The sequence below is a fragment of the Apteryx mantelli genome, chromosome 3 (assembly GCF_036417845.1).
Source record: "Apteryx mantelli isolate bAptMan1 chromosome 3, bAptMan1.hap1, whole genome shotgun sequence".
Classification (NCBI taxonomy): Eukaryota; Metazoa; Chordata; class Aves; order Apterygiformes; family Apterygidae; genus Apteryx; species Apteryx mantelli.
In genome coordinates, this window is record NC_089980.1 from 140697971 (window position 1) to 140722684 (window position 24714).

Sequence of the window (24714 nt, forward strand, 5' to 3'; positions counted from 1 at the left end):
CCTCTCTCAACTCCCAGGACAAATAGCAAGAATTACATTGCACAAGGGATCATGTTCCAGCAGTTCAGCTGTCAACACTGTAATTCAGTCATTCTCAGTTTGCAAGTGCCCCGCTCCCCTCTCCTTTTTTCAACAACCTCTCCTTAAAACTCCTGTCCTCTTTCTGCAGCATCTGATTGCCTTCTGGACAAGAGCCTTTTAGGTGACCAGTGTACTTCCTCTAGCCCATTCTTTCACAGGCACCTCTCTGCCCTCCTCCAGGCTACCTTTATGATAAAAAGCTCCCCCACACCTCCTTTGCCTCAGTAAATCTACTCCACAGAATCAGTGCCACCACTTGTTGGGGGCAGAATCTCCACCTCACATCTGGCTGAAACCCTTCTCTTTTACGTCCTTGTGTGGGGTCATGTTAGCAATGACTGATCAGCGTAGTGCCAGTGACAGACCAGTTGATCCGGCATTTTGGAAGAGCACTAGATAATGCAATAGTTACTGTGATGGCAACAGGCAAGTGGACAGAGAGGCAGAAAACTGAAAGCCAAAGCTGCAGCTGTCCTTTCCCTCCTTGAGCAAGAGCTCCAAGTCACTGCTTCAACAAAGCTCCTGTGAGACAACAATTGGTAAATGGACTACTTACAACCCTATTATTAGTAAGTAATACATATAGCTGTGTGAAAGAAAAAGTTCTCTGTGCAGGATGGTGCAGAAAAACCTCTGAGATTTAGTCTGTTTAGTCAAGATGGATTACCAAGCAGCAGTATCCTCCAGCTCAAATCTGTAGTCAGGAGCAGAGCTAGCTCCCAGCAGAATCTAGCTCCCGGATAGATCGATTAGCACACAGTTAGCCTGATTAAAAGTATATGCTACCTCCGTGAACAAAGCAAAAGCATCCTGAGGCCCAGTTCATACTTCTGTCAGACACTAAGACCTATTGCCAACATTTCACAGTCTTGGCACATAGCCTCAGCACTCAGCGCACCATGAGCCTCAGGGTATGGACAGCTCTGTATGGATAGATCTGTTCCAGAAATGGTACTGCAGTGATGGATAGATATTTTTTAAACACAAGAATATTCATACATTCACATCTGGACTGTACAGATCTACAGAATGAAGTTTTGAGCCCCCCAATACAAGAAAGACATTGATAAACTGGAGTGAGTTCAGCAGAGAGCCACTGAGATGGTTGGGGCTAGAAAACTTGCACTGTAAGTGGAGGCTGAAAGAACTGGGCTTTCAGGTTGAAGAAGAAAAGGCTTAGGAGAGCTGTAAAAAGACAGAGCCAGGCTTTTTTTGCAGAGCACGGTGGGAGGATGAGAAAATGGTTACAAACTAAAACAGGGGAGATTCCAGCATGACATAAGGAAAAAGTTTTTCCCCATGATGACAGTCAAGCATTGGAACAGGAGCCCAGAAAGACAGTGGGATCTCCATCCTTGGAGGTTTTCAAGACCTAGCCGGATAAAGTCCTGAGCAACTAGGTCTGAATTTTATGTTCACCCTGCTTTGAATAGGAGGTTGGACACAAGACCTCTCAAGGTCACTTCCAACCTGAATTATTCTACGATTCTTTGAAAATAAATGTATCATTACCATGCAGAAAACATATTCTTTGAGTTGCAAAGTTAAGCATTTGAAACTCAGGAAATGCCAGAGGTTTTCCAGTACCTCACTGAGCTTGTTGGAGCTGATGTCACCCAGCAGCAATGTGTCTGAAGTATGGGCCACCAGATATCTCTCTTTCCCTAAAATCTTCACCTCATCAATTTCATAACCATAGTGGGATTTCAACACAACTCGAGTTCCTGTTGAGAGGTTCTTCACAATGACCTAGAGAAAGTGGGAAAAATATGAGGCCTCTTTCCATGCAGAGAGGAAGAAGAACACTCCTTGCCCAATGGAAGATATATGCAACGGAGGATATTTGGGTATTTAGATGTCCCCTGTCAGCATTTAGTTCTGTTTTTTAAAGAAACCTTACCATCCCTTCTGTATGGGGTGGGCATTGTAGTAGAAGTGTGGGACTCTCACTTCTGCCATTTAGAAGTTCCTAGCCCAATCTGGAGGACTACTCAGGCCCCCAGGGATGAGTCACCCTCTGGGAGTCCTGATCTCTCTCCACTGACTACAGAGAGTGCCTGGACTGCTAGCCCACCCTTATTATCTAATTTTGAACCAGGGAAAGTTGGCTGAGATCAAGCCACTTAAGGAGCCTGCATTTTGCATAGGGGTACCCCACACAAATTTACAAACTAGGAAACAAACTCCATTTTCTCTGCCCCCAGTCAATTTCTGCCCAGACTTTACCCTGACCCTGAAATATTCCCTATGCCCTTCCCAGCAGGTTGCTACAGACAAACTGTAGGTGATGATATGAATCTAAAATACTTCCTCTGGTAATTTACTGTTCTGATTTCTGAGCATATTTTTCAAGGCAGTGTGACTGCTCTAAAGGGAAGAGGGAATGAAATAAATGGACTCAGAGAAATACACCCTCACTCTCAACTCTTTTAAGTATAGTTTTATTGGATCTGAAGCCAGCTACTACAGAATTTACACAGCCCCCCTCAGATGATTACAAGGAATCTGAATGACTGGGCTAAGGACTGGAAACAGATAGATGATGGACAGGAAAGAAGCTGATGGCACCAAAAACTCCAAACACGTCTAGTTTTAATGAACATCTTATTTTAATCAAGAGACATTACTTCATCGGATAGTCTCTTACCTGGCTTGGTCCCACATATGTCATTTCAAATTTATTTTTGTAAATGCTTCTGCGAAGGCAGCAGTCAAATTGTTCAACTCCTCCACACAGAGTGCCCTGGGGAAACAAACACAAAGCACACCGTCAGTGAATTCTGTTAAGGAGAGGTATTCCAGGCCCCACTCACATGAAAGAGATCAGAGGTGAGACAGGAACCAATAGATCCTGGCTCCTGTGGCGAACAAGGACCAAGGACCCCATATACATAGGGATCAGCCCTATCTTGACTTTCTGGAGAGAAAAGAGAGAAAGATTCAGCGATACTCAGAGAAACAGAGTTTACCAAATACTGGCACATACATGGCAGAGAAAGAAAAGGAGTTAAAAAACATCTTCACCCTAATCTTCCCCATTACCCCTCTCAGTTTGCCACTCCTCCCTCTCCCAACTTCCCAAACTCTTTTCCCTTCCAAGAGAATCCTTCCACCTTTATCTCTTTCTTTATGACATCCCCAAACCTTTTGGTCCCCTTTCACTGTTCTCCCATATCATACCCCTTCCCCTTCTCTGCAAGCATTCATCTGCTCAATTAATTTTCTGTTTGAATATATTTTAAAGATTCCTGATTTTGTTAAACATAAAAAGATGCAAAAACAATTAAAGAGAAGTTGTAAATGGCAATCTCTCTAAATAATTCTTTATAGGGACAAATGCAGGGCTTTAAAGAATCATTTAACTTAATATAGAAAGGCAGACCAAGGCTCATTGGCTGGAAGTAGAAGAAAAAGAACTCTGAACTGAAAACATGGCTCGCAATCATGGAGTATAAGGAACAGTTCAGTTTTTACACTGCTTCTCATAGATACTCAGAGGAAAGAATGCTAATGAGACTGCTCTAGAGAAGCTATGCTGAACTTTTTTATTATGCTTCTGCAAAAAAAAAAGGAGGACTGCTGCTTCCAGTGAGCCATTACGCAATCACACATGCTATTTTCCACTCTCATACTCTTCACATAGCACATCTGAATGCAGCAGTGTCCCTTGACCTACATCTCAGCCCAGGCACGTGACCACTCTCAGCAACCCTCCCTGCATCACCCTATTCTCAGGAGCATGCATGAGACTGTGCCTGGCACACGACTCATGGGCTCAAGACTGATGATACAAACCACACAGATCCGTGAACCATCCCTCTTCCATGCTAAAGCTGTGATGGTGTAGAGGTGAGCTATTTCTTTGGGTTTGGCTTCCTCCCAAGCACTGCGGCGTGGACTCCAGTTCAGTACCCTTAACCTGTCAGAACAGATGAGAAAGCACAGACATGAAGAACTGTACATGGTTGAAAGAGAAAACGCTATAAAGGGGAGACTTTACCATCAGGCACCATACCTATCATAGCTGCCAATGACGACAGCCTGGCCACCAGGACTCGTGGCTGCTGTGGTGAATTCCTTCTCTGAGGAGTCCCGGCTATAGTCAAAGGTTTGAATCACATTACCTTCCTTCCCATAAGCTACTATCTTCTTGTCACAGCCTGCAGCCACAATGCTGTTGGAAGCCCAGGCAAGGGCATAAGGAGGACAGGGATGCGTCACCAACTTACCCTACATTAGACAAGAAAGAACATTCTGAAAATAGCAATGGTTCTATCCCCCAACTGGACTCTATAGTCAGCTATCATAGTGAGACAAGTACAAGGCCCTTTGGTAAAGTCCAGCTCATGGAGGTTGCTTTGTCTGCCTGTCCCAGTCTGTAGGAAGGCAGACAGAAACCAGAACTGAGAAATGCATGAACTATCCCATTCATTTATCTAGGAGAGAAGATTTCTCCTGTTGGTAAGAAGACCAATATCATTAACTAGACTAGGATGCAATCTTAACCCAGCAGAATAATTCTGGGGCTTTCAGCATATCATGCTAGACAGCATACATATACAAACTGCTTCACTTAGAGAGGAAAGATCTGAGTGGAAATAACATTCCCTTCACCACAGCTTAAAGCGCAGAGACTACTTCTGGAGAGGAACAGGAGGCTCAGGAGAAATGCTGGGTGTCCAGAGTATACTGTCAGTAGAAACAGTGAGAACTTGGGATGGTGTGACAGTGTGCTCCTTTCCCCCCCCATGTGCTCTCTCCCCCTCAACCTGACCTCCCTGTAAACGGCACGTAGGCAGGGGCTAATTGAGCATGCGCCAACTAAGACTCATCTAGCATGCAAATATGACTATGAGTCAATCATCTTCCCCCCCCATAAATAGGGGGCAGCCCAGAGCCCATTGAGCTCTCCTGCACAGCAGCGGGCTGCACTGCAGAACCTCCTCTTGAGCAGGGACGCCTTTCAACGCTACTCCTCGAGGCTGAGAGATTCCTTACCTGTGACAGATCCTCAGTAAGTGATTAATAGCATGCTGAACTTTTGCAAACTTCGCAAAACTTTGCTGAGTTATATCTCTGATTAATTGTGCACATAATCCTTTAAACATAAACCATTGACCAAGTCTGAGACTAGGATCAGATCCAGCCACACCTAGGCTCCTCTCAGAAGGAGTTTAGAAAGCAAGGGGGTCCTTTCTGAACCTCATGACTCAAGAGGAGGGTCTCCTTTGCACACACTCCTTTAGGCATAAACCGTTGACCAAGTCTGGGACTAGGATTGGATCCAGCCGCACCTAGGCTCCTCCTCCGAGGAGTTTGGAAAGCAAGGGGGTCCAGTCTGAACCTCGTGACTCAATGGGAGGGTCTCTGTTGCATGCGCATCTGATCCTGTCCTTCATGCAGTAAATAACTGAGTGAAACTTGCCAATCGAACCTCGTTAAATCATTCTTATTTACGACTAAACTTTGTTAAGTCGCTATTTTATCGCAATAAACATAGTGCTGCTTCCCTCTTACGAGTGAAGTGCATTGTTCATTCGCGACAGATGGGCACTGTAATGATTTGCTCTTACCACACCTTGGAAGGAATAGACAGTCATTAAGGCCTACTTTCTTTGCCTTTTCCACAGACAGTACCAATTCCAAAGCAGCTTTAAGTGATGGACAAAGTGAGGGGTACTCTTCCTCACTATGTATAGCTGCTAAGAGATCTCCCACCTTCTGGAGGAAAGGTCCAGTTCATGGGTAATTTGGGAACCGTCTTCTAAAATCTGCTGGGATAACTATACATTACTTAGTGAGAAGAAGGTGATACCTGTGCCCTGGGACCCTACCCACTCAAGCAACATTCTCCTCGACACACTAATATCCTCAGATCTTTCCAGACATCTGAAAAGCCTCATGTCTCACACACAGAGAGGTAACTTCCCCTATTACCATCACACTTAGTGTAATCCAAAGCATCTAGTCACTGTTCTATCTTCTTCAGTGCTCCACAAGCCCTATGCTAGCACATACAGACTGCAGCTCCTCTCCAGATGTGAACTCCTTTCACAGCTTGATCATTTTCCAAAGCTCCTGAGCTCGGGAACAGATTGCACAAAGAGAAAATTTGCTCACTAAAGAAGAATCTTTGATACCTGTGATTCACCTGAGCCCTCGTCATCAAAGAAGAAACGTATTATGGTTCCATCTGCATGGCCAGATAGGATTCCCTTCCCCGATATACTGCAAAGAAGCAAAGACAGAATGATGCAAAGTTGCAGTAACACTCACACCTCAACTTCCCCACCTCTGCCCAGAGGAGCCAGTCCCAGAGCCATCACTGACTTTCCTCAGAGCCAAAGGTATGCTGGGTGATGTATACAAGAAGATCTAGTACCTGTGTCAGTGTCTGTAAAAACAAAGCAGACAAAAGTATGGAGACAGGAAAAGAGAGTGGCCAGTTAAGTATCTTCATCACGTAAAATCACAATAACAACTTATTGTATTACTAAAACACAGAAAGGTTAAGGAACCTTAAGTGTAATAATGACTATGCATACAATTTCTCACAGCAGGGAGTATGAAACAGCCCTTGCAATGCAACTATCCCAGAAGTGGGGCTGGATATTGTGACTCCAGGAATTCCTAAAAGCAACAAAAGTTGGAGGCAAACTATCTGGACAAACGCTCTAAGTCCATTATCTGTAGCATTAATGTCTTGTGTACTTCTCTATGCAATTAGGGGGAAGAGAGCAAGGAAGAGGCTATAGACTTTGTATAACATACACAGAATTAATACTTTTTAATGATAATTCAAATACAGAATACAAGTCCTACGAACGCTGTAACAACACAAGAATCACAGGTCTGTCTTCTGTCTATTGCAATCACAGATATGTCATTGACCCTATATCAGCTGTAGCATGAGCTGTGTTTAGAAATAAAAGAAGAGGGAAAGAAAGGAGGTAGAGAGGAGAGGGAAGGAAAAAGGGAGAAGGAGGGAAGAAGGGAGGGGGAGGGGAAGAAAGGAGGGGGAGGGAGAGAGAGAGAGAGAGAATAGAAGCTCTTTATTTCTTTGAAATTCTTTATTTCTTTGAAATAAAGAAAAAGAAAGACTTTGGAGGGATTTCCTAGGAATAGGAAGTAGGGAGTCAGAGCCATAGAATAGCTTTAGGTTTAGAATTCTGTTAGCACTCAAAAAACAGGGTGATGACAATTAGTGAAAATCCTACTGCTAAGACAATAACATAGCTTAAATTATTTTAGGAGAAGGATACTAAAGTAGCTAAAAAGAAATCTAGTTAAAATAATTTAAGACTGCACTTCATGGTTGATTTTTCTAATTACTTTGTCACAGTTTTATCTGACAGAATATTTTTATTTCTTTAGTCCTTAAGCTTCTCTAATGTTAGTAGTTAGCTAGATGAAGTTGACAAATTTAATCTTTAAAAAATAAAAAAATAAATCAATACACGTGAGCAACCTCACGGGGACTTACACCTTGTCATGTTTTTGGGGGACAGCCAAATTGCATGGGCCAGTGTGTCCACGTGTCAGATTTTAGGAAGGAATTCCTTCTGACAAGCACAGAATTGTATCATGTCCACAAAGAACTGACAGCAAAAAGACACTTTGGCAACCCCCTAAACTGATACAGGTTCTGCCAGGGCCAATGGCTGAGCCAAAGCAGTGTAGCCTAAAGCAATACCATACTCACTTGGAAGTTAGCGAGACCACATAGGAATCTGTCCCATAAATGGTGGAGGACTTGTTATTCTTTGTATTTGCTAAACGAACCTGAGAAAGAGAACCTGGTCAATGGTGCTTCTGTCCCCATGTCAGAATGTGTATTTCCCCCAGTGTAATATCCCCAGAGGTCTCCCAGTCCATGAGCAGTGCCAGAAATAACAGAAAGCTCACTGCATTCTGGTAGATCGGAGAAGTGGAAGAGTTGGAGCTGCAGTCACACTTCTACACTTCTAGGAAGGCTCAGGAAAAGGACCAAAGGATCTGGTAGATCCTGCAAGGACTAACTGGGAGCCAGAACCAGAAAATTCAATCAGTGGTGTAATCCCTTTGCTGCTGAGTAGTGCCCTAAGCCCACATAGTAACGGCTTCTGCTCAGCAGCCCAGGCACTTGCAGGCTCTGGCAGCCCCTGCATGGAATAGAGTATCAGGCAAATAACAAGTTTCTCTACCTTTCCTTCGGCGAGACCAAAGACAATGATATTCTCCGCTGGCCACAATAAGCAGGTCACGGCACTCTGACAAGGAGGAGGTAAAAAGAGAGATAAGAGCTCCATCCTACTTAGAAAACTACTTGCCCCATTGCTACACAAGACAGCTCATGAACAGTAAGACCACTCAGACCAAGAAAGAGAAGAGATGGGGGCACTGGGGTGGATCTTAAAGTGGGACTGAGGGAAGCCCTCCACATTGAAGCTTGAGTTAGATATTAGTGAGGTGGGGTAGAATAACAGGCTGAGAAGAACAAAAGCAGGGCACCAAGTTATACTAGATGCTCTTCAGTATAGAGGCTCTTATGAGAAGACCGCTCATTGATCTCGTGTGGTTTTCCAGATGCTATTGTTGAACATACATAAACACGGCTATTTCTAAAGATGTTTTGCAACTAGTATAAAACAGAAAAGCAATCTGACACTGCTATTTTCTGTAACAGATATGAGAATGTTCGTACTTTGGATCTGCATTTGCTGGGTCACAAATAGCCTTTATATTTTTTCATTTTCAAACAAGAGACCCTTGGTAGGTCGGGGGAAATGTGTTCACTAAAGCCAAATCAAAGGGATTTTCAAAATCTAAGGCAGGGGCCAGGATGGATAAAGCTGGCCATGAAACCCAACTGTGAGAGATGGCCAAGAGAGTTAATGAAATTGCTTCACATTTACAGTGAAGAATATCAGTTAATAAGAAGGCTATATTACCTGGTGTTTGGCACCATGCCATCAGCACCAACCTCACTGGCTCATCTGTTCTACTTTAAGTATCTAGGACTGCTTTAGGTATGTATAAGCCTTCATTCATTCAACTCACCTACTCTCCCCCACTCTTGCCATTCACATCAGCAAACACAGCTACAATCAGATACCAAAATGCCCCTGGGTACTTAAGCTGCTCATAACTTACACGTCCAATCAATGACCAAGGCCCACTTTTTATTGCTCCGGCTTCCCAGGCATCCATATCTTTCCCTTATTATCTGCCAGACCCATATTTTCTGTCTTACACAACCACAAGCAGCCTTGTGACAGCTTGGAAACGAGGTTCACTTAGTGGCAACGCGCTCAGCTACTAGTGTAAGGAAGTCAAACTTGCACATACTCATCCTGACCCTCTAGCAGGATGCCTTGTTTGCTAGCAGAGCAGAACAGGGTCACTGTATGCAGAAGAGGTACAAGAGTGCTCAACAAATTTTGCAAATGGCTGGGGAGGGAAAGGGCTCAATAAATGATCCCTAACATTGACTCAATGCACCAAGAGTCTACCAAGAGGTAGTAAAAATCAGTATTTATCTACAGGAGAAAATCTAGTCCATCAAGGACACAGTGGTAAAAAAACACACAGACAGCATTAGAAAAATAAAGGATTTATTATGATAGAAATGGTATAAAAGGCATGCAAAAAGAGAAATGAATCATTAAAAATACAAAGAACAGTATGCATGCTGCATACTGCATCCAAGTGTTGTGAGATGCAAGCAGCAAAGAGAGTACCACCTGCTGATCTAACCAGATAGCAGTGCCAAGCAAAATGGGAAGCAGGCTCCCATCAGGCTGTTACCCAGGTAACCCAGCAAAGAAGAGCCAGAGGGACAGATAGCAGTGCCAATCCCTACCAGTGTGTACAAGCAGCAAATGACAACAAAAGGTCTCTCCACTGAGTATACAGGCACCCACACCTGACATAGCCATGATGTTAAGGAAAGGGGAAAGTGGACACCAAGCCCCTTCTGCCCTCTATTCCTGTCTGGATAGACATGTGCATGGCCTGACCTCCAGTGTCATGATCATTCACCACAATAGCTCAGCCACAGCCAACAGCTTGAAGAAAGCTGTTTATCACCAGAGCAACAGAATTGTATGGGTTCCCCTCCTGCAGCCAGGAGTGAGCATTCACAGAGGCTGGAGGGCCCTCCTAAGTCTGGGTAAGAGCAGCTTAAATGGTGCCCCTATTAGCAGACCATGACCCTGAGATGCAGGCTTTCAACTTAAAGGTTGAGGCTGTCCTTCACCTGACAGACAGCTGAGAAAGCCTGACACAGAAACTCATGGCACAGAAACTCCATAAGGAGCAGCTTCAACTATATCTTTTGGGGATTTGGCCCAGGAAAGTGACTCCTAACTGGTACTTGCTACTTCAGTGGCCTACATAGCAGGGAACTCATCTAGTGAAATGGAGAAAGTGGGGGTCATAGCATGATGGCAACTGGCTGGAGCACCTGGAGGGCTGGTGGACATTTGCTCCTAGATGTAAAAGAACTAGTCACTGCATCGAATTTTCTCATACAGGTGGTTTCCTGTGCAGGGAACCTATAATTCCTTTGCCTTTCCCAGACACTTCCATCATCCTCAAGATAATCCTTGACAGAGACCTACTGAGTGCTCTGACACATGCCTGCAGAGCTAGAGAAGCGGGAGAAGACAGAGAAGGTCAAGGAGATAATCTGACTGAAATTATAAACCTGAGGTCTTTGAACATATGGAAACTGCAATTTGGATGAATTCTGCACACTTTACATTTGGTGTAGTATTGAATCTTGGGGTGATGATGCACAATAAAATAATGAACTGCAAGGAAAAGCAAAAACCCTGTTGTGTCTGCCTCTTACTCACTCAGCACATTTGGCTGGTAACAAGGGAATTTGGCCCCATGTGCCATGATGTAACTGGATCACAGCTACCAGGCACTTGTAGCACATCAGTATATAAACGCACTGCTGCCTGCAGAAATGCAAATTGCCTTTAATAAGTTTGTGAAGCTTGTTGAGAGATACTTGCAGCAACGTTTCCAGGACATGTTCGCTTCTCCTAGGTTGTGTCTGTAAAGAATGGAGATTTGACAACATAGGGAGCTTGTGTCCACTCTCCTGAGTATCGGAGGAGCCAATCACTGTGGCTGCTTGCCCCAGTTTTCTCTTCTTTTTCATGCCGTGTCCCATAGGAGGACTGTCCCAAGAGAGAGTCTTTAGCATCCCTTCATGTTTTACAGTGGTTGTCTGAGAGCCCAGAACTCCACGCACAGGCTACCAGTAGCCACTCTGCAGTATGGTGCTGGAGTGCAGAAATTAGCTACCAAGCAATCTTCTCCAATGTCAGCTGGAGAACAGAAATGGCTGTTGGGGAGCAGTGAACTACTAGGCAGACCCACAAACTTGATCAGGTCTTCCATGAGGCAGAAAATTGTATCTCAGCTTTCCAAATTGTTCAACAGAAGTTACAGGCTCTGTTCTAAGCATGTTCTGGGTCTTGCAGTACAAGGGGATGAAGGAAACGTCATCAGAAGCAGAGAGAATGTCCACCAAAGAGTTTTTGCAAAAGGGAACAACTGCCTTGGAGTTAGTCTGCATGCAAAAGCAGGAAAAAGGTAGAGGGTGGTGTGAAACCATGAATATCCTGAAAGCATCTTGAACATGTGGAGATATAGAGACATCCAGGTGAACTTGAGGGGAACAGTATTGCTCAGGATGTGGACCCAGTCATCTAGAATGCATTGCACTGAGCACACGGGGGAATTAGATGCCTGCCCTGGAGCAATGCATTGCAACAAAATGCACTGCACAGTCAGGTGAAAGGGGACACTTCTAACCCAAACCTTGGAAGTCTGTGCAAAAGTAGATGAATCTCAGTCATTGTGCCCAGAGTGTCTGACACTGTCAAACTACAGAGATTTAGGAAAAAAACCACTAGACCGACTCCAGGATTGGAATACCTACTTTAGAATGAGACGTCCACAATCTCTAGCTGCTTATAAAAGAGAAGGTTCATAGCTAACAGGAGCACAATTGTCTCTTTTTTAGTTTTAGAGCACATCAGGGACTCCTGACATACATCTATTCTCTCCTACAAACCTTTATCATCTGTATTACATGGGCTTCTCAAGACCTCCCCTCTTTTATATCACTACCTCATCCTGTGCTCCAATTCCTGTAGCTGTAACACTTCTTTACAAAACTGTGCTCTTGGCAGCCAATGAAACAATGACAGCCATATACAAAATGTATATAGCAATTTAATTACACACTTGTAAGGGCTTTATCTAAACTCACGGAAATTTCTGAGACACAATCAGAAAACTGAACCTTTGATAAACTCTTGTAGTTTGGAAGTGTGAAATGTGATGAAAGAGGTAAAAACTAATGAGCTGGTCTAGGGAAACCCCCAAAAGAGGTATATCAACCAAAGGTAAAACAGATGTCATAGATAAAGAGCCCGTGTTAAGAAAAATGAGAAATGAGTTCTTGCATAGGTTAAAAAAAAATAAAATAAGTTTAAGGCTGAGTATATTACCACCTCCCATACTCTTACTTATCACCCATAACAGGGAGCTATGTAGGGCAGTTATAAAATGGACAAACCCAGTGCAATAAATTACAGTTCTAGTGGCCTAGCTTTATTAAAATTTCTTGGTCAAAGAGCCCATCAGTTTATTGCAGAAGATTTGTCTCTTTTGTAATTAGGAGTGCTTGGTATAGGTTTGTAAATACACCCAGAGAATGTATTCATGGTCTCTGTTGGGTTTAGCTAGAGCAGCTGATAAGTTAATTATCCTAAATTGTGCTGGTGCTAATGATTTCAACAGTGACAACGGAATTCAAAAGGAACTGTAAATTCACTCAGACAACGTAGTTCAGTTTGGACTACTAACAGAAACTGAAATTGGTATCTGTTTACTTCTATATGCTGGAAGAGCGTATGGTGTGAAACACTGCCACCCAGGTACTCACTCACTGATTGTTCAGCCACCCTTCCTAGTGGGCAAAAAAACCTTCCCAGGTAGGGCAGACAGGCATAATAGTATCTCCAACTGTCCCAGAGTGAATTGGCATAACAGAGGCCTAATGGTATCAATGCCTTGTTTCTAGCCTTGGGCATTAATAAAGGAACTGTTGACTGAACTATCAAAATAGGCTATTAGTCAATCCAGTCACTGTCCTCTGTTTTTCCCATACTACACCTAAGTTGCGAGATGATCTCCCATCCCTTTATCATCTAATCGTTACTTCAGAGAATTGAATCACTCTGGCTGTCAGAGCATGAACTGCTACTGGAAAGAGCAGCAGGGATAATATGGGGGAAGTGTCAGCAGCACAACTACAGGCAGTGCAACTGCACTTCCACCTGAGAGGACCCATGAACTGAACTTCAAAGAAAGGAGGAAGCAGGAATAAGCAGTGGTGTCTGGCTGGGCATGGATGCCCAGTTTTTCTTCCAGTTCTAGTCACAGTAAGGAACCAGTATTGCTTTGCTGGAAGGATCAATAGATGGGCTATGGCAATTCTTTGAGCTATGATCAGTTACAGAAATGCTTAAGAGCTGCAGGCCTGTGAAAAAAAGAGTTGGGCTCAGAGTCTCTCCTGTTTCTCCCTTTCAATTCACTTAAAAAAAAAAAAGTTCTGTCCACTTATGCCTAGAATAGTCCCTCAAATTTTGTAATTGACTGTATTGATCATTCAACAATTACCACATCATATGCGAGCCTCATGAGGCCTCTCAAGTTAACCAGTAAGACATATCTCAAAATTTAGAGATTATTTTAGGATCTACCAGCATATTTTGGAGCTCAAATACCCCTGACAGTTTGACCAAATATGCCTCTTATTATGAGCAGAAAGACATTTCATAGTCCTTATCCTACCTACACCAGCAAAAAGGGAATAAGACAGGAGTCTGGGTCTCACCGTTTGGATGAACTTATTGCATATCACCTTCTTGTCACCCCTGCAGAAAAAAAAAAAAAAGAGTATCAGTGAAGCTGGTAATACTGCCCATTCAGGCTACCCAACTGTTTGCATTCAGTTCTTTAGTGTTGCCAAAAAAGCCATTTAAGTTTTGTACACTGGCTATCTATCACAAGCCAATGTTAGGTACAAAATTTTCCAAAAAATGATTCAGCATTTTGCAGAAGTGAGGCTACAGGAAAATAATTCTCTGAGCTTCCAAAATTCTGGTGACGCGCCTTTCTGAGCGGCTCTAGCACGACACACATCAGCAAACGAGACCGAAGAGAAGCAGAAGGCGCATGCTTCGGCTCCTCGTCTACGAAAGAGGAGACAGCAGCACAGGCTTTGCGGGCACAGCTCTGCAGAACCTCCGCCGGGGCCCGCTCCCACGGGGATCTGCGCAGGCTGTGTTCCAGAAGAGCCTGCCCGCTGCTCACCACAGAAGCACGGGAGCGATTCGGCACAGGTTAGCGACGCGCACGGCAGGGTGGGCCAGACCAGGCCCAGGTCCCGGTCCCAGTCCCGGTCCCGGTCTCGGCCCCGCTCCTGGCCCTGGCGCGCTGCAGCTCCCGAACGCAGGCGGCGCGGGCAGGAGGAGCGCGGCCCCCCGCTCAACGCCCGCGCTGCGCTCACCACTCCTCTCCGATCCGGTACACGTAGACGATGTTGTCCGTTTGGCCAACGGCGATCTTGGTGGAGTCCGGGGAGAAGGCCATGCCCTTGACCACGTAGCTCTTCCTGCCGTACTGCGGGCGGAGGCGGGGAGCATGAGCCCCGGCCGCCCCGCCGCCCGCAGGCGCCGCCGCCCGCAGGCGCCGCCGCAGCGGGCCGGGAGGCCCGGGCAGGGGCCGCGGCCCTCACCTTGGCGTCGGCGGGCTTGGTGGAGAACTTGTCGCGCCGCTCGCCCTGCTCGTCGTACAGCAGCACCACCCGGTCCACGGTGCACACGGCGAAGCGGGCGCTGCTGGCCGACCAGGCCATGCAGGTCACGCGCGCAGCCCCGTCCTGCGGGCACGGCACGGCACAGCGTCAGGCGCCGCCGCCCCCCGCCCGGCGCCCCCCGCCCGGCGCCCCCGGCCCGCCCCGGCCCACCTGCGGGGCCAGCAGGGTCCGCACGTGCCGCAGCTGCATCGCGCCGCCGCCGCCGCCGGGCCCGCCGCCGCCGCCGGGCCCACCTCGGCCGGGCCCGTTGCCCGGCAACCCCAGCGCCGCCGCTGACGTCACCGCGGCGGGCCGAGCCGAGGGCGGTGCGCTCCGCCCCGCCCCGCCCCGCCCGGGCCTCCCGCCGCCGCCGCGGCACCGGCACCGGCACTGGCATCGGCTCGGTTCGGCTGGGCTCCGCCATGGAGGCGCTGCGGGCGGCGGGACGGGCCGTCTTGCGGAGCCCGCGCCTCGCCCGGCACGGCCTGGGCCTCCGCCGGCGGCGCAGTGAGTGCGGCCGGGGCCGGGGCCGGGGCCGGGGCCGGGGCCGGGGCCGGGGCGCGGGCGGGCGGGCGGGCGGGCGGGCGGCCCGCGTCCTCCCCTGCTCCGGCTTGCCCCGGCGCCGGTGCGTGGGCAGGGAGACCCGGCCCGGCCGGGCCCTGGGACGCGGCGATGGCCTGGCGGGGGCAGCGGTGTGGGCTGAGGCAGGCGGGTGGTGCTGGGGGGCTTCAGGGTGGGATCGGAGCAGGTTGTGGGGCAGGTTGTGGGCTGAGGCGGGCGGGTGGTGCTGCGGGGCTTCAGGGTGGGATCGGAGCAGGTTGTGGGGCAGGTTGTGGGCTGAGGCGGGCGGGTGGTGCTGCGGGGCTGCAGTGTGGGCTCAGGGGCAGGTTGTGGGCTGAGGCGGGCGGTGGTGCTGCGGGGCTGCAGTGTGGGCTCAGGGGCAGGTTGTGGGGCAGGTTGTGGGCTGAGGCGGGCGGTGGTGCTGCGGGGCTGCAGTGTGGGATCAGGGGCAGGCTGTGGGCTGAGGCGGGCGGGTGGTGCTGCGGGGCTGCTCGCTGTTCCCCCCCTGCCAGCAGCCTCTTGCCCCACTTTCAAATTGAGGCCGTGCTCTTCAGCGGGCTCAGAGGCCTCGGGGGCCACACTGGGGCTGCTCGCGGTGCTGAGCATGAGGACGTGCCATGCCCATCCCTGTCCCTGTCCACTGCAGTGTCCCTGCCTGTGTGGGGTTCAGCTCGCTCTGGCCTCCCCAAAGCTGTGCCCGGTCCTGTGCCAGCAGGCATGGAAACACATGCAGCGAGTGTGGCAGATCTGCATATCGCTTGCAGGCTGCTGCGCTGCCAACGGCACAGTCAGCTCCTGAGTACACTGGGCCCTGTGGGAGCCCCGTGCCATGGATGGGCTATGCCTGGGCTGCCTTGGTCACAGCTGCCCAAACACACGTCCAGGCAGCGGAGCTCGCTGCAGCAGCCCCAGCACGCCTGGGCTGTTCTCCAAGATCGGGGTGAGACAGGGCTCTTCTACCTCAGAGAAAGGTCCCTGCCGCTTGTGTGGTACCAAGGTGGGTTCCCGGGAAGTTGTAATTCATGCAGGAGTATGCTGCGCAAATAAGGTCTCCTGCTTTCCCCATGGACTCATGTTATCCCAATTATGAGTCAGAGCTTTCTGCAAGTGTGCCAGTAATGTTCTGGGACTTAATCTCAGGAAAGAGATGAAAAATAACCCTGAAAAGAATTAGAATAGAGTGAACAGTAGATGCCTAAGCAATCCCCAAGGGAAGCATGCAAACCTGGTGTTTGTGACAGTCCATGTAACTGCTCTCGTCCTGCCCTCTTCCCCCTCTCTGGGCTGAATCCCCAAGAGCAAGGGAGAGGGACTGCGTTTCCCTGTTTTTTAGCCCTTTTGCAGAGCCTCTCTATCACCACCCTGGTCCTGTTTTGGATTTGAGGAAGGTAGATGTGTGCTAACAGCTACTTTGGCTCTCCTTGAAAACATCACTAGGAGATGCTTGGCACAAGGGAATTGTTCCTCTGTGTGTGGCACTAGTATGATAAACAACACTTTGTCCTCAGTGACAGTGAGCTTTCTGTTGAAGCTGGTGACTTTGTCCTGTGGGAGCAGAGGTTAATTAAATAGGTGCTTTTATGGTGCTTGCTTTGTGTGTCCTCTGCCAACAATAGCGGTATCAGGACTGACTGTAGGGCCAGGGCTCTATCTCCTACTGGCATGTCCTGCAGCGCAGGCAGAACACATTAGTAAAACTGCCTGGTTACCGGAGGAAGCTGGACATGCTGAGGACTGTCCCTAGGGAGTCTTCCTGAGTGGACAGGCACTCCAGGCATTGATTTTTTTGACTGCAACAATGGGGTTTGAAAAGAGATGACACAGGAAACAGAGGCCAGCCCAGGGCCCTTTCATTCTATGACCTGCACAGTAGTGTATGCTGGAGCTCTCTTCCCTCCCTGCTTTGGAGTTCATCCATAAATCATGTTTTCCTGGAAGCTAGTGTTTACATCCTTGAAACATCAGCCTGAGCTCTTCCTTAACACAGAGCCTGTATGGTGTGGTTGCTTCCCAGTCACACCTGCTCGGACTGAATGCTGGACAAGCTGCCTCTTCCCTGGCAGCCTGCTGCTGCAGGTCATAGGTAATGGAGGATTTAACTTCGATTACACTGGGGCAACTTGGGGTTTTTGTTCTGAATGAGTAGGGCAGCAAATGCTGATGTTTCTGAGTTGTGCCAGTGGCTTAGGTGGGTGAAATGGATACAGTACTGAGCACATGCTCTGTACTGCCCATTTCACTTCTAGTGAAATCGATGATACCAGGAATGCTTGGTTTCTGCAGATAGCACTGAACACCATGCAGCATCTGAGCCCCTCTGCAGATACACAGTGTTATGGAAAATTAGGCTTGCCGGCCACCATAACAGGATCCAGCCCTAGGTTCCTGCTGAGGCAGAAGTTCAAAGTCAGATCAGAGCAAAATAAAATTTAATGACACACGTGCAGTAATTACAGCTTGAGCTGGGTGCCTCCGAAGAGGGACCCTGAACAAAGAAATCCCTGGGCAATTATACCCTTACAATCTAAGTTCCCCACCCCTCATGCAATAGTTTGGACCAATAGTAATATTTAGATCTGGGGTCTTCCCCTTCTTCATTGGGTTCCTTCATTGTCTCTAGCAGGCTGCTTCTTATCCTATTTTCAGGGTTGCGGCTTCTGCTCTCAGTTGTAACTTCTTTCTCTCTCCTGCTTGAACCAGCTCTGGGGCCCTCTTTCACATAACTAGGTAATATCTAGGAGAAAGTTCACAGCTTGTGGCCTAAGGCTTCAGCAAATTTAGCTACTAATGCTAAGCAAGTTATGCTAAGCAATCAACTCTAGACAGCTTCAGTCCAATATTCTTTAACACACAGGAACTCACCATCTCTACTAGCAGAGTCTGTAACTCCAGAGCGGGGGGATAAAAGCTTTGAGGGTGAACTCTCATCTCATTCCACTCCTCTTCCAAGGACATTATGGAGCAGCACCACTGCTGGGAGCGCTGAAGCTGGAGTAGCTCTGCTGGGACTAACTGTGGGCTGCTGGCATGTGGCTCATGCTGCTATGGCATTTTGTCTTTGCAGAGCTCCCTGAGAGCTGGGCTGATATGCAGGAGCCACTGCTTGAGGGGATGTGCTTCACACTCAAGTACCTGGGCATGACGCTGGTGGAGAAACCCAAAGGAGAGGACATGGCAGCTGCTGCAATCCGCCGGATCGTTGCTATGGTGAGAGCTGGTCCTGGGACCCTGCTGTACCCAAGTGGAGAAGGGCCAGTTCAGGGTCCAGCCCCTAGACTGAGGAAGTGGCTGTGTCCCAGCCCTGTACCCCTAGCAAGGGACCCTGCCGTTCACAAGGGGAGTGGTGTGCAGGAGTCTGGCCAGTCTCCATCTCTGCACTGTGGGGAAAGCTGTCTTTCTGCAGGACAGCCACTACTGCTCGCTCTCACACGTGGGAGCACCCCAGGAGTGGAGCTGTGTCTGTTGCTGTGTGGAGAGGTGGGAGAGATGCTGGGGGAGATGGGGCCTGTCCTTTCCCATGTGCATGGCAGTAGCATGAATGGACCCCAGGAGTATTCTGCGCATGGCATGCCTGATCTCCAGGCTCTGCTTTGCCACCTCTGTAGCAGGAACCTTTACAGTGGGGGCCCAAGTGCACAGTGCCCTGTGCAGAGTTTGGGTGGCTGGTGCCGACAAGGCGTGAAGTCACTTACCAGGTTTGCAGAGGTGACTGGTGTCTCCCCACTGCCAGGCACGGGTGGGAGCTAGGAAGTTCCAGAAGGTGATTCTGACAGTGTCGCCGAGGGGCATTTCACTGCAGGATGCGGAGACGAAAGAGATGGTTGAGAACATCTCCATCTACAGGTAGGCATGGCGTGCGGGGAGGGCTGGGACTGACACAGGGTTCACAGAGGGCCAGGATGTTTCCCAGCAGCCAGCTGGAGACTGGTGGGATCTTGAGCAGACAGGGAGAGCTGGAGCTTCAGTCAGTGGTTCCATCTGCCTTACTCCTTTCTTCTGGCTCCCTGAGGCCAGTGCTCTCTCCCCTACTGTGCCCTGATAAAGTTGCCTGGGGCCAAATGCAGGTGGAGACCTGGGTGGCCCTGTGTCTGGGTCAGTCTATCTGGCTATTTCCCTGGGCCTTGCCTGTGTCCTTTGGATATCAGCAGGCTGTTGGGGCTGATGGGTGGAAAGCACCCACAGCTAGGACAGGACAGCATGTCTGCCTCTCCAATGACACAGGACCCCTGTCCTGGCTGCAATGGGATGAGGGTGCTCACTCAGTTTGGCTGCAGGAAGTTCTTGGGAGAGCTGATGTGGGAGCTTTCTGCCACTGCCAGCTGTGCTGTGGCTGGGCTGGGTGTCTGCGGGTGTCGAGTGTGGGGAGCACGGATGTGGGCTGGTGGCTGCATGAAAAGCAGATCCAGGGCATCTCCTTGGTGCAAAATTTGGTCTCAGCACTAGAGCGGATGTGTCAAGGCAGACCACCCTACTGCCTTGCCTCCCATCTTGACCTTGGAGACGATCACTCGCCCTTCTGTGCTCCTTTTGTCTCAGTGCTTGAGTTCCCACCTCTGCTTGAACTGGGCATCAGAGGACTGAGGAGCCCACTGGGGCAATGCAGGAGGGAATACATGTGGTTGCAGTAATCTCTCACCAGCTGTAGGTGCTGGGCAACTCTCTGGGCCTTGCTGGGGCACTGGGCTGTCTGGTTATAGGAGGCAGATGAAAGTGTCAAGCTGTCAGCCCTGCTTGTTGGTGTGTTGGGACAGCAGGCTGGTACTGGTTTCTCTGCTGCCCTGAGCAGTTCCTCTCTGTCTGCAGGATCTCCTACTGCACAACAGACAAGCTGCAGAACAAGGTCTTTGCTTATATTGCCCAGAGCCAGGAGAGTGGGGCCCTGGAGTGCCATGCCTTCCTCTCACCCAAGAAGAAGATTGTAAGCACTTCCCTTCTGCTCTTGGCCCTGTGAGGTAAGGGCTGGAGCAAGGCCCTTACTTCTCCCCCTTCAGATATGTGCTGCTGAGCGCAGCCAGTGTGGCTCCTACCTCTATGCGCCTCAGCTGGAAATGGAGCCAGGGAGCACATGTCCTCTGCAGAGATGGGTGGTGAGTGATGGGAGGTCTTCTGTCCTAGCTCCTATGGCATCTCCTCTTGGAGATGGCTGGCCCAGGTGGGTAGACAGACACAGCACTGAACTCTGGCCTTCCATGTGTGTGCTCTGCAGGGAAGGGCAGTGAGGCCTGGATGCTCCGAGATCTTGGGAGGGGGAGGAAGGTCCTGGCTCTGGGGCACAGATGAAAGCAGGCACGTCCCTTCTTTCTTGCCTGCAGGCCCAGGCTGTGACTCTGACTGTGGCCCAGGCCTTCCAGATGGCGCTGGATCTCTGGGAAGCAGCACATACAGGTAGGAGGAATTTCTCAGATGTCTCCCTCTGCCTAGCCCTGGGATCAGTCTCCAGTGCAGGACCCTGCCTTGGGCTGTGTGGAGGAGAGATGCCTCACTGCCTGACTGGTGAAATGTACCAAACAGGAAAAGCGGTGTCCCTGCTGCTGTGCTTCCCTGCTGTTGCCCCACCTGGGGAGCCTGCCCTGCCTCTGGCAGGGTGGGTTCCCTGCTGAACTCTTTTGCGTTGCTGAGCTGCAGCACAACTCAGGGCCCTGTGGGACCTGCCCCGAGCAGGGATCCCCCAGCCTTGTTTGCACCCTCCCCAGAGCACAGCAGCAGTATCTGTCTCTTGCCCACGGTCCTGCCTGTACATCCTCTGCTGTGCCTTTTCCAGGTTCCCAGGCACTAACTCTGCTGCTTTTGCCCTGTCCCAGGCTCTAGGCAGGAACAGCCCCTTCACCCTTCATGTGCTTTGGAGAGCAGTGAGCCCGGCAGAGCAAGTGAGCCAGCCCCCCCGGGGAGCCCTCCCTTCAGACACCAGTTTGGGGTACAGTATGTGCAAGCCTGGCCCGTGCCCAGGGCTGTCTCACACTAGGGCAGGGACAGAGTAATCCCTACACAACCCCCTTCTCCCTGCCTGCTGAGACCCTGTTGGTGTCTGCATGGTCTCCCTCACACGTGGGGGCCTGATGTGGAGAGGGGCACTCTATGCTCTGCCTGGCTCACAAGGCAGGAGCAGTTCCTCAAGTGATGTTTGCTCCCGGAGCCTCCTGTCAGGCCCAGCATTGTAGCAGCCCTCAGCCCTGTTCTGCTGGCACTGTCAAACTGGGAGCTGGGACCTGTTCTGCACACTTGGTGCCCTAGCTTAGGGTGAGACAGTGTCTCTGAAGGAGAAGGGCCTGTGTCCAGTTGCCATCTGGCCAGTCTGGGCTGAGCCTCAGCCCTGCCTACCTGCACTGCATGCATGGCATGTCCAGAGCTGGCTGGGGGCAGTGCCAACATTGCTGGGCTTTGTCCTCACTGTGTCCCTACCCAGGAGCTCCTGGACGCTCACTCCTTGGCCTCATGCTTCCAGCTCTGGCCCAGACTAGCAGTGCTTGGGCTCATACTTGCTTGCAGCCTGCTCCCAGGTGGTCCTGGCTGTGCCTGACCCTCCAGCTGCAAGACGTGCTCACCCTGGTCCTGTCTCTGGGCAAAGGTGTGCTGTGTGCAGCAGCTGTCTCAGCTTTGTGGCTTGTTCCCAGCTCACACCTTGCATTTGGTGCTCTGCTGGCTGGTCAGATGTAAGGAGACCTTTGGTCTGTCTCTCTCCCTGTTGCTGTGTGCTTGAGCCCTGAGGATTTCAGCAGCCCAGCCTTGCAGGTGCCCTCTTTGCCCCCACTGCCAGTAGACATTTCTTGCCTGTCCCATGTATGGTGGGTAACTGTGTCCTTTGAAGGTGCTGGGGGACTGCCCTGCCACCCCAGAACAGGCTCTGAGCAGTCCTGCCTGGCTCCTGGCAGAGGTCTGCTCAGGCAGTGAAGCATGTTTTTTGGTTTGCCAGGAGGAGGAAGAGGAGGAGGAAGATGACAACCTTGATGAAGCTTTATCTGGGTAGGTGGCAAGCTGCTGTTTGTGTGCAGGGAGCCTGCTGATGAACTCGATTCCTGTTTCTTTCTCTGTGCCCCATGCAAGAGGAGCTGCTGGGGCCATGGGCAGGGTGGGAGCATGGAGAAGATCTGCATGGGAGCATGGGGGAGTGCCCTGCAGCTTCTTCTGTCTCTGTCAACTGAGAGGTGGGGTGAATGGCGGGAGGCTGAACTGTGGAGAGGCAGATCTCGGCCCAGAATGTAACTGTGAGGGATGGACACTGACCCTCAGCAGGTACCCAGAGATGTAGCTCATTCTGTTTCTGCCACTCTCTGATGAGGCCAGCATGTATGGAGATGCTTCTCAGGTGGGTCCCAGAGTTGCCTCCCTACCCCATCTCCTCCCACTGATTTCCCCCCTGGCTGGAGACTAGGGACCCCACTGGGGCTCAGGCCAGGATGGAGACCTGTCCATCCTGGCTCCATGTGGGCAAGGGCCTGGGGGTTGAGCTTGCTGGTGTCTGCACTGGACTTAGGAGGAGCTGATAGTACCAGGCCAGAAGTGGAGGATTAACCTATAGGTCTTTGCAGAGGTGCCTGTGGGTGTGGCAGGTCTATGACATTGCGGCTGTTCTCTGCACACCTGGCAGCTGGTGCCTCGCAGGGCTGTCAGCACCACAGGGCTGAGTCTGCCCTGAGCTGGCATCGGCAGGGAGCCAGCACATGTATAGACTGGAGCTGTGCGCGTCGTGCTGTGGAGGGGCAGCCCTTTGCCTGCGGGGAGTCCTCAAGGGAGATGTGGCTTTGCAGTCTGTACAGACTGGCCCGGGAAAAGGGTTTGGTAGCAAGTGGGTTAGGATTTTTTGCAGTCCGAGTGCCCAGAGCTACTATGCCATGCCCACAGCATGAGAGCCACAGGCCCAAGGCTCTCTTGACTGCTTGCATGGGTGTGATGGGTGTTCTGTTCTCTTCAAAGCTGCATGGAGGAGCTGGGGAGGGGACCCCATAGCCCAGTAGGTAAGCTCCCTCCCTAATTGCTGCTTTGCCACATCCCCCAGCATGTCTTCTGCAGAAGCAGGGGGGCCAACAGCTCTCCTGGGGAGGTCTGCTTCCCTGCCCTGGCTGTGTTGGGTTCCCAACCCCACATCTCATGAACTGGGGCTTCCTTCTCTTGCTTTTCAGTGTCGGCGCCTCCTGTGCCTGGAGTGAGCTCGCCTGCCACGCGGCTACCACTGAGCTGGCCCCACCTGGGACAACCCCCAGACAGCCGGAGGCAGCTGGGAGGGGTTGGAGACCCCCCCACACCTGACCCCAGCAGTGCCTGCCCTACGGCCCCTCTGGGCTAAGCCAAGTCTCTGCAGCAATGGACCAGCCACTCAGGATTCACCCTGTGCCTGCGCCTGGGCCAGCCAGCGCCTGCCCCTGCTCCCTGCACCATCCACCGGCACGGGGTCCGCAGGCGCTGCCCCCATGCAGCGCGGACTGTGCCTGCTCCTCGCCCTGCTCTCCCCTGCATGAACCACCTCGCCCTGCACTGCTCGGGCTAAGGGGCTGGTGCTCCTCGCTCTGCCCCTGTGGCCTTGCCCGCTCGTGGTGTGGGCCACGTGGGCACGGCTGCCCCGCGTGCTCTGGGCCTGCCTGACGCAGCCAGGACGCCTAGGCTGCGCTGCCCTGCCACCTCCCCCTGGAGGCTCCCGCTCGCTCCATGGGGTGACTGTTGGGGACCAGCTGAGGCGGAGCGGTCCTCGGGGATGGTGCAGGACTCGTGACTCGAGAGGGCACGTGGTCCTGGGGGAGCGGTGGCTCCTGGCCTGGAGGGGTGAGTGTGAAGGGCCCTGCCCCTGCAGTTCAGCCCTACACCCTCTCACAAGTGAAACGAGCTGGTTTTTAAAGGAAAGCTCTGCCTTTGTAGTGAAATAAACTTGAGTTTTTTACTGTTGTCATTTGGGGCTGAGCTTTGGATGAGGACTGCGGGCGAGGGTGCTAGGTACTGTGCCTCCGCAACGCTAGCCGCAGCGAGGCCTCCTGGCCCACAGCAAGGGCTGCACTATGCCTGAGATGGCTGACAAGGAGCCTGTGGCTGCCCTTGACCTCTGGTGTACTCCTTGGCTGCCTGCCCTGAGGGAGCCATTCCCCCTGTGCTGCAGGCCACCAGGGCCCGGGCTGGCCCTTGTCCTGCTACCTGAAGGGAGCTTGCCCAGGCTGGTGCATTTCAGGCACCAGCAAGCATTGTCTGCATGGACCAGAGCTGACATCTGAGTGGGCTGAGGC

General features: G+C 50.7%; 2 protein-coding genes across 5 annotated transcripts in view; one reads left to right on the forward strand and one right to left on the reverse strand.

Moving 5' to 3' along the window:
• IFT172 (intraflagellar transport 172) overlaps positions 1-15195 on the reverse strand; it is a 47064-nt gene extending 31869 nt beyond the window's left edge. For all 3 annotated transcript variants that reach the window (XM_067294545.1, XM_067294544.1, XM_067294546.1), the window contains exons 1-11: positions 15119-15195; positions 14888-15031; positions 14660-14772; positions 13985-14024; positions 8265-8330; positions 7784-7863; positions 6222-6309; positions 4097-4311; positions 3877-4000; positions 2729-2824; positions 1669-1830 (exon numbers count right to left, since the gene is read on the reverse strand). In XM_067294545.1, coding sequence (XP_067150646.1) covers positions 1669-1830; positions 2729-2824; positions 3877-4000; positions 4097-4311; positions 6222-6309; positions 7784-7863; positions 8265-8330; positions 13985-14024; positions 14660-14772; positions 14888-15031; positions 15119-15157 — 1167 coding nt within the window. In that variant the 5' untranslated portion in view covers positions 15158-15195. The remainder of the gene's footprint in view (positions 1-1668; positions 1831-2728; positions 2825-3876; positions 4001-4096; positions 4312-6221; positions 6310-7783; positions 7864-8264; positions 8331-13984; positions 14025-14659; positions 14773-14887; positions 15032-15118) is intronic.
• Positions 15196-15302: 107 nt separating this feature from the next.
• Positions 15303-24379, forward strand: LOC106495637 (low density lipoprotein receptor adapter protein 1-like). Of its 2 annotated transcripts, XM_067294547.1 has the most exons (9): positions 15303-15454; positions 18573-18715; positions 19239-19351; positions 20312-20426; positions 20821-20893; positions 21310-21422; positions 22419-22468; positions 23420-23460; positions 23626-24379. In XM_067294547.1, the coding sequence occupies exons 1-9, from the start codon at positions 15370-15372 to the stop codon at positions 23787-23789; spliced, it is 897 nt and encodes a 298-aa protein (XP_067150648.1). In that variant the 5' UTR covers positions 15303-15369; the 3' UTR covers positions 23790-24379. The 2 variants fall into 2 exon arrangements, with proteins under 2 accessions (XP_067150648.1, XP_067150649.1); XM_067294548.1 differs by lacking the exon at positions 23420-23460.
• The last annotated feature ends 335 nt before the right edge of the window (positions 24380-24714 follow it).

Excerpts from the sequence above, each read along its gene's own strand:
- LOC106495637 (XM_067294547.1), top strand. The coding sequence starts at position 15,370 with ATGGAGGCGCTGCGGGCGGCGGGACGGGCCGTCTTGCGGAGCCCGCGC. Across the intron at positions 18,716-19,238 it reads TCCGCCGGATCGTTGCTATG|GCACGGGTGGGAGCTAGGAA; the intron begins GTGAGAGCTGGT and ends CCCCACTGCCAG. Across the intron at positions 22,469-23,419 it reads CTTGATGAAGCTTTATCTGG|CTGCATGGAGGAGCTGGGGA; the intron begins GTAGGTGGCAAG and ends TTCTCTTCAAAG.